The following is an 8,176-nucleotide window of genomic DNA, read 5'->3' on the forward strand; positions in this document are numbered from 1 at the left end:
CAAGTATACAGCTTTGGATACTGTTGGGGGGGAATGGCCTATCAGGGGATAACAAGAGCAGCAGCCAGAGCAGTGGCACCACGGCTGGCTCTGTTGTTAAGCAGGATGGGACAAAGAGCACGACAGCAATAGTTATAGGGGTAAATAGGTACTTCTTTGGACGTGAAAGAGACTCCAGGATGGGATGTTGCCTCCCTGGTGCCAGGGTCCAGGATGTCCCTGAACGGGCAGAAAGCATTCTGAAGGGAGACGGTGAACAGCCAGAGGTTGGATCAAGATAAGTGTAGTCCTCAGGGAACAGCCGAGGGCGATAATCAGCAAGATGCACCGGTACCAGGAAAGAATCCTGCGCTGGGACAGAAGTCCACAAACTGCAGCTGGGAAGGTCACTGGATTCGGATTGATCAGGACATTGGCGCTGACCTGGCCAAGCCTCAGGCTGAATTTAACATAGTGAAGGCCATGCTGTACAAAAATGACGTGAGGTTTGGGATGCTGCACCCAGCCAAGCTCTGGGTCACGTATCAAGGCAGGCAGCACTTCTTCACGGTCCCTGCAGACACGGACAACTTTGTCGTGGAGGACGGACTGGATAAGCGACAGCAGGGACAGCGATGGACAGCCCAAAGGAAAAGGCTCTTAATGCTTAGTGTTTATTTTTTACATTCTGTACAGCCAACTGTGAACCATCACCACATCGATCACGTTGTGCGGGAGCGAACTGCCTCGTTCTGGGGACCAAGGAGAAAGTGAGGGAGGTATGAACGAGGGCAGCAGAGCGTAGAAGCTGTGGGGAATGGTGGACAGGGAGCCCAGGGATTGGGTGACGGGAGGATGCATAACTCACCACGGGAGGGGGGGCCACCACACTAAAGAGGCAGCTAGCACCGGGAAGCGTGCAGAGAAGCATCTGGGGTGCATCTCGTGCAAGGGGGAAGGGCCTGGCAAGGGGAGGGGGCAGACATTGTGAATTGGAGGACAACTGGACAACTGCTAAGGGAGGCCAACACCCAACTGGATGAGAAAAGGGAGAAGTGGGAGGACGACGTAGCATTTGAAATACAGTGGGGACTCTGGAGCGAAGCACTGCACAGGGTCAACCCCACCTCCACATGCACAAGACTAAGCCAAGTGCAGCTAAAGATTTTACACAGAGCCCACTTAACCAGAACCCAAATGAGCAGCTTCTTCCCGGAGGTGGAGGATAGATGTGAACGGTGCCAAAGAGGCCCCGCCAACCACGCCCACATGTTCTGGTCTTGTGGAGTACTGGACAGCCCTCTTCGAGGCCATGTCCAAAGTGGTGGGGATGAGGGTGGAGCCATGCCCGAAAGTGGCAGTCTTCGGGGGTATCAGACCAGCCAGATCTATTCAAGGGGAGGAGGGCCGACGACCTGGCCTTTGCCTCTCTAATCGCTCGCTGGAGAATCCTACTTGGCTGGCAGTCAGCAGCACCATCCAAAGCTGCAGACTGGCTGTCCAACCTCTCGGAATTTCTCCAAATGGAAAAAAATTAAGTTTGCCATCCGAGGGTCGGAAGAGGGCTTCCACAAAACGTGGGAGCTGTTCACTCGAATGTTCCAAGACCTGTTTGTAGCCAACAGCTGAGAAGACAAAGATTAGGAGAGGGTAGCCATGACACAGTACTGAAGAGGGGGTGGGACAGGGAAATGAGAGGGGGGCAGGGAGACATGGAGCCCAACCACGGCCAACAAAAGAAGAATGAGAAACGGGGGGGGGTGGACGACGACAGCCGGAACAAAAATAAACAGTGGGGAACGGAAAACAGGAAAACATAACCGCCACTGTGAATAATGCGACAGAAAGAACAACCGTGTATGTATGTACACACTGATCCTTCTTCTGTATACCACAAAAAAATCAATAGAGAGAGCCCCTGGTAAATATGTAATAATTCCTTAAATATTAGCTATTCCCTGTCTCCCATTCCACCTTGGACAAGTTGCCCCTCTTACCCTGTTGGGTTCTGCAAGAAACACCCAGATAAATTACGGCCCATCTTCATGGCAATGTGGCATGATTTTAGGGTATCCAAACAGAAATGAAAACTGAATATCTTTTCACTTCGAAACACCCCTTCACTCTATGATCCTTGTGAAATTTGAAACCAGGTATTCGCAACAAGGCTCAAAGAGCGTCAGCTGACAAGAGGCAAAGTCGTGAGACCGGCCAGTCCAGCAGAGGAATCTCTCCAACCATCCCCACTGACCAACTGTCAGAATGAACACAATGCTGTTCTGGGTGTAATTGAGAGTAGCAACAATAACAGCAAAATCCAACCCCTGTAATCACTTGTGAACTTGTTGCTGTCTCAGCAGGTACGATGAATCACAAAATCCCTTCCCACATTCAGAGGAGGTGAATGGCCTCTACCCAGTGTGAACTCGCTGGTGTCTCTGCAGGTTGGATGACTGAATGAATCTCTTTCCACATGGAGAGCAGGTGAACGGCCTCTCCCCAGTGTGAACCCGCTGGTGTGTCCGCAGGGTGGATGAATCACTAAATCCCTTCTCGCACTGGGAGCAGGTGAACGGCTTCTCCCCAGTGTGAATGCGCTGGTGTGTCTTCAGGTTAGATAACCGAGTGAATCCCTTCTCACACACAGAGCAGGTGAACGGCCTCTCCCCAGTGTGATCTCGCTGGTGAGTCTTCAGACTAGATAAATGAGCGAATCGCGTCCCACATTGAGAGCAGGAGAACGGCTTCTCCCCAGTGTGAACTCGCTGGTGTGTCTGCAGGTGGGATAACTGAGCGAATCCTTTCCCACACTGAGAGCAGGTGAATGGCCTCTCCCCAGTGTGACCTCGCTGATGTGACTTCAAGCTGGATAACTGTCTAAAACTCTTCCCACACTGTAAGCAGATGAATAGCTTCTCCCCAGTGTGAATTCGCTGGTGTGACATGAGGCTGGAGATTTGAGTAAATCCCTTCCTACACTGGGAGCAGGTGAATGGCTTCTCCCCAGTGTGAACTCGCTGATGTATCCGCAGGGCATATAACCGACTGAATCCCTTCTCACACTGGGAGCAGGTGAACGGCCTCTCCCCAGTGTGAACTCGCTGATGTATCCGCAGGTCAGATAACCGACTGAATCCCTTCCCACACACAGAGCAGGTGAACGGCCTCTCCCCAGTGTGACTGCGTCGATGAGCTTCCAGCAGAGATGGGACTCTGAATCCCTTCCCACAGTCCCCACATTTCCACGGTTTCTCCATGTTTTGGGTCTCCTCGTGTCTCTCCAGGTTTGACGATCAGTTGAAGCCTCGTCCACACACAGAACACATGTACTGTCCCTACCCGCTGTGAATGGTGCGATGTTTTTCAGGCTGTGTAACTGGTTAAAGCTCTTTCCACAGTCAGTGCTCTGGAACACTCTCACTCGGGTGTGTGTGTCTCGGTGCTTTTCCAGTCACACTGATGTTTAAATGTTTTGAAGCCTCGAGATTGGGTAAACATGAATTATTCTGGAATCAAAGGCCGATGATATTCAGATCCCAATGAATCAAGTGGCTCTGTCACATCAAGACGTAACGTTTGAGATTTCTGTCTGTAATTCCTCCTCTTGTAATATCCTGCAGAAGGAGTTTACAAAGTCAACTCAGTATTGGATAGAAATTCAGAACAAATAATTCTAGTTTCTGTATAACATTCTTTCCTCTCTGATTCCCCAATACCTCGTCTCCAATATCTATTCCCCAAACCTAGTCTCCAGGGAGGGATGGAGTATTGGAGCAGTAAGTATAACAACCTTACCTCAGGATTCACGGCCTAGTCTCCAAGGGCGGGACTCGGAGGGGCGGAGTATCTGGGCTAAGAGTATCAGGTGATGCTGCAGCCAGACAGGATGCTTTCTATGGTGCACCTATGGTCAGAGTCAATGTGGATTTGCCAAATTTCTATTGTTTCCTGAGAAAGTATCAGCGCTGTTGTGCTTTCTTAGTCGTAGCGTCGACGTGGGTAGATCAGGACAGATTGTTGGTCATGTGCACACCTAGGAATTTGAAGCTGTAGCCAATGAATAGGAGTCTGATGTGGGATCCTTGTTGTTGAGATGCTCCAGGTGAGTGTAGTGCCAGGGGGATGGCGTCTGCTGTGGAGGATATAATGAGGGGAAGCATCCAGCGGAGACCATGGGCTGGATTCTCGGTCGGCGGGATTCTCCGCTTCGCAGGCAGCGCACTCACGCCCGCGGACTTCCCGACGGCATGGGGGTGCCCAGAATGGGAAACCCCATTGGCTGACTGCCTGGACGGAGAATCCCGCCCCATATGGGTGGAACTGAGGAACAAAACAATCTCAAACTGTAATGGGTGTTGTGTATCGACACCCCTGGTGGCAGTTCTGAGGCGCTAGATTGTATAAAGGCAGAAATTCAGCAAGTGTGTAGCAAAGGCAGAGTAGTATTAATGGGGGATTATAACTGACACACAGATTGGGGGAGGCAGACAAGCACCTGTGTGAAAGATTTAGGTTATTCTGGGCCTGATAATACTTTATTAATAACCTATGTTCTAGGTTAACCCACCAAAAGAGGGAATTCCGTTTCTCTGCTCAGACTCGAAATGGATATCACGAAGGGAGAATGCTTTTCCGGGTCTCAGACAGTTCAACAGGATCTCAGTTACTTTTTAATGGGAAAAGTTCAGATGCGTCACTCAAACTAAATCGTTACCTCTGTCGTCGTGGGTCCTAGTCATTTAAGACTTCCTGAATGAGTGTCTAGCATTTTAAACTTTGAGAGTAAGTCTACACAGTATATTTTTTAATAAAAGCATTTTTATTGTAAAATACTCTCAATTGATACATACAGAATTGCAGAGTTAAAAATATAAATTGATTAAGTCTTTAGTTATCTGTTCATAATATAAAAATCTGTTAACAGTCCTTTGTTATCTGCTAACACACTAACTTCTCTTAAGAGAATGAGATATCTACAACATGGAAAATCCTAAAGTATCTCATATCAATTTCTAATACATTTCTAATAGGTTTAACAGAAAGACACTTACAAAACCATGATGGTCTTTGTTTGACGAGGCAAGCTTGAAGATCAGAGCTTTGACCCACACTCCCACAGGGAAGTGAGACGGTACCTCTCTGCCAAAAATGCCCCTCTCTTTTTGGACATAAAATCTTCTAATCGTTCAAGGACTGTTTGTTATTTTATCACTTATTGCTGGTTAATTGCCTGTAGCCAAATGGCTAATTTAATGTATTATCATCAATATATGTTATAATGATGTTAGCGTTGGCGTGAATGTCAGGTGACTTAAGATATATTGGCAAAGAGGGACTCGTATAGAGATCTGTCTCTTTTCAGTGTTGCCATGTTTCTTAGATATATAGACTATCAAACAGACACTTCTTTGAGGGTGTTATTCTAAGTGTCAAGAGTTATATAGTTGCAAGGATTTGTGTATTATTTATCTGAAGAGTTTCCTGTCCTCATGGTTTGAATAATTATAGGTGTAGGGGAGTGATCTGGAGAATTTATGGTGTGTCAATGCAAGGTTTTCCTTATCCTGTATTTGTTTGGAATGTATTAGTGATCCATCAACTATGAGTTTCTCTCTTCAAATGGTGAACTCTGGGCGACCTTCGGCTGAAGTGGTTTTATTGCATTTTGAATTAAAATACTGGTCGGATTAATTTCTGTTGCCTTATTTCAAACCAAATTCTGCGGTGAACGTGATATTCATCACACCTGTCAGAAAGGGAGTGAATTTCTGGGATGTGCCCAGGATAGTTTCCTGCAGCAATATGTTACAGATGTAACAAGGGGACAGGTAATATTAGATTTAGTTATGAGTAATGAACCCAAATTAATTAGTAGCCTAACTGTGCTCAAACATTTATCAAATAGTGATCACAACATGCTTGAATTCAGTGTAGTGTTTGAAAGTGAAAAGCACGTTACAGACAGTAGAATTTTAGACTTGGGTAAGGCTGACTTTAACGGGATGTGACAGAGACTGTCCACGGTAAACTGGGGAGATCTGTTAATGGGACAAACAACTGAAGATCAGTGCAGAATATTTAAAGAAACATTTAACGAGATATAGAGCAAGTATATACCCCTGAGAGGAAAAGGTTCCACTTCACAAACAAAACTGCCACGGACAAATAAAGAGGTTAGGGACAGCTTAAAACTAAAAGGGCGCACAAAAATACAAGACACAGGACAGATCTGGACGAATGGGATAGGTACAAGGACCAGCAAAAGGTCACAAAGCAGCTTGTAAGAGCGACTAAAAGGGATTATGAAAGGAAACTTGCAAGGGACATCAATATCAATAAGAAGAAATGTTTAGTTATATAAAGGGAAAGTGGGTGGTGAAGAGCAATGTAGGCCCAGTAAAAGCTGAAAATGGAGATATTGTCAGTGATAATGGGGGAATGGCAGACATGTTGAACAATTACTTTGCCTCAGTATTTACAATTGAAAAGGAGGATAACTTGCCAGAAGTCCCGAAAAAAATCAATAGTCGATAGACGACAGGGACTTAATGCAATTAACAAACTATACCATCACTAACTAGGAAATTAATGCAACTAAAGAGTGACAAATCCCCAGGACCTGGCGGTTTCCATCGAGAGTGCTAAAGGAAGTAGGGGAGCGATGCCCTAACGATAATCATCCAGAGTTTCCTAGATTCCGGAGTAGTCCCTCTGGATTGGAAAATTGCACTTTTTGAAGTGCAGATACACCAGCGAGTTCACACTGGGGAGAGGCCATTCACCTGCTCTGTGTGTGGGAAGGGATTCACTTTTTAAGAAGGGTGAAAGGGGAAAAACAGGGAATTACAATCCAGTCAGCCGAACACGGCATGGTAGCACAATGGTTAGCACTGTTGCTACACAGCGCCAGGGTTCCAGGTTCGATTCCCGGCTTGTGTCACTGTCTGTGTGGAGTCTGCACGTTCTCCCCGTGTCTGTGTGTTTTTTATCCTGGTGCTCCCACAAGTCCCAAAAGACGTGCTGTTAGGTAAATCGGACAGTCTGAATTCTCTCTCAGTGTTAATGTAAGTCTACTTGTGACACTAATAAAGATTATTATGAACATCTATGGTGGGGAAACTGCTGGAATGTATAATTAGGGATGGGGTAACTGAACACTTTGAAAAACTTTGTTTGATCAGGGACAGCCAGCCTGACTTATTTACTGATTTTTTTGAGGAGGTGACTAAGGTAGAGGACAGGGGAATGTCTATGGATATCATTTATATGGACTCCCAGAAGGCATTTGATAAAGTCCCACACAAGAGACTGATAGCTGAGGTGGAAGCCCTCGGAGTTGAGGGCAAATTATTGACACGGTTAGGAAATTGGATGAGTGGCAGGATAGTGTGGGGATATGGGTATTTAATAAGATATAATGAAGAATATAACACCGAGTTGTAGAGAAAACAAAACTTATTTTATTTAACATTAACTATATACACAGCTCCAGTTGCTGAGTTAGGAGAGATTGCTCAAATTTGACCTATTACACTTTTCAGGATTAAATTCAATTTGCCATTGTTCTGCCATCTAACCAGCCCGTCTATATCATCCTGTAATCTGAAGCGTTCCTCACCATTTCCCACACCACCAATTTTTGTGTCATCTGCGAATTTATCATATCTCCAACATTCACATCCAGATCATTGATGTACGCTCCGAACAACATGGAACCCAACACCGATCGCTGCGGAACACCACTGGCCACAGGCTTCCAGTCACAAAGACAATCTTTGACCATCACCCTCTGCCTGCTGCCAGGAAGCCAATTTTGGTATCAATTTGCCCTGGATCCCATCTTGACCAGTCCCCCATGTCAGACCTCATCACAAATCTTACTGAAGTCTATATGGGCTACATGTGGGCGGCATGGAAGTACAGTGGGTAGCACTGTTGCTCCACAGTTCCAGGTTCGATTCCTGGCTTGGGTCACTGACTGTGTGGAGTCTGCACGTTCTCCCCATGTCTGCGTGGGTTTCTTCCGGGTGCTCTGTGTTCCTCCCACAAGTCCCAAAAGATGTGCTTGTTAGATGAATTGGACATTCTGAATTCTCCCTCCATGTACCCAAACAGGCACCAAAATATGGTGACTAGGGGACTTTCACAGTAACTTCATTGCAGTGTTTTTTGTTATAAATTTAGTATACCCAATTAA

General features: G+C 46.2%; 1 protein-coding gene across 1 annotated transcript; it reads right to left on the reverse strand.

Annotated features, from left to right (window-relative positions):
• Positions 1-1,288: 1,288 nt before the first annotated feature.
• LOC119951583 (gastrula zinc finger protein XlCGF49.1-like) lies at positions 1,289-3,305 on the reverse strand. Its single transcript, XM_038774767.1, has 2 exons — positions 3,297-3,305; positions 1,289-3,116 (listed from the first exon to the last, which is right to left on the reverse strand). Exons 1-2 carry the CDS (start codon positions 3,303-3,305, stop codon positions 2,391-2,393), a joined length of 735 nt encoding a protein of 244 aa, XP_038630695.1. The 3' UTR covers positions 1,289-2,390.
• Between the last annotated feature and the right edge of the window lie 4,871 nt (positions 3,306-8,176).

This window comes from Scyliorhinus canicula, chromosome 17, assembly GCF_902713615.1.
Source record: "Scyliorhinus canicula chromosome 17, sScyCan1.1, whole genome shotgun sequence".
Classification (NCBI taxonomy): Eukaryota; Metazoa; Chordata; class Chondrichthyes; order Carcharhiniformes; family Scyliorhinidae; genus Scyliorhinus; species Scyliorhinus canicula.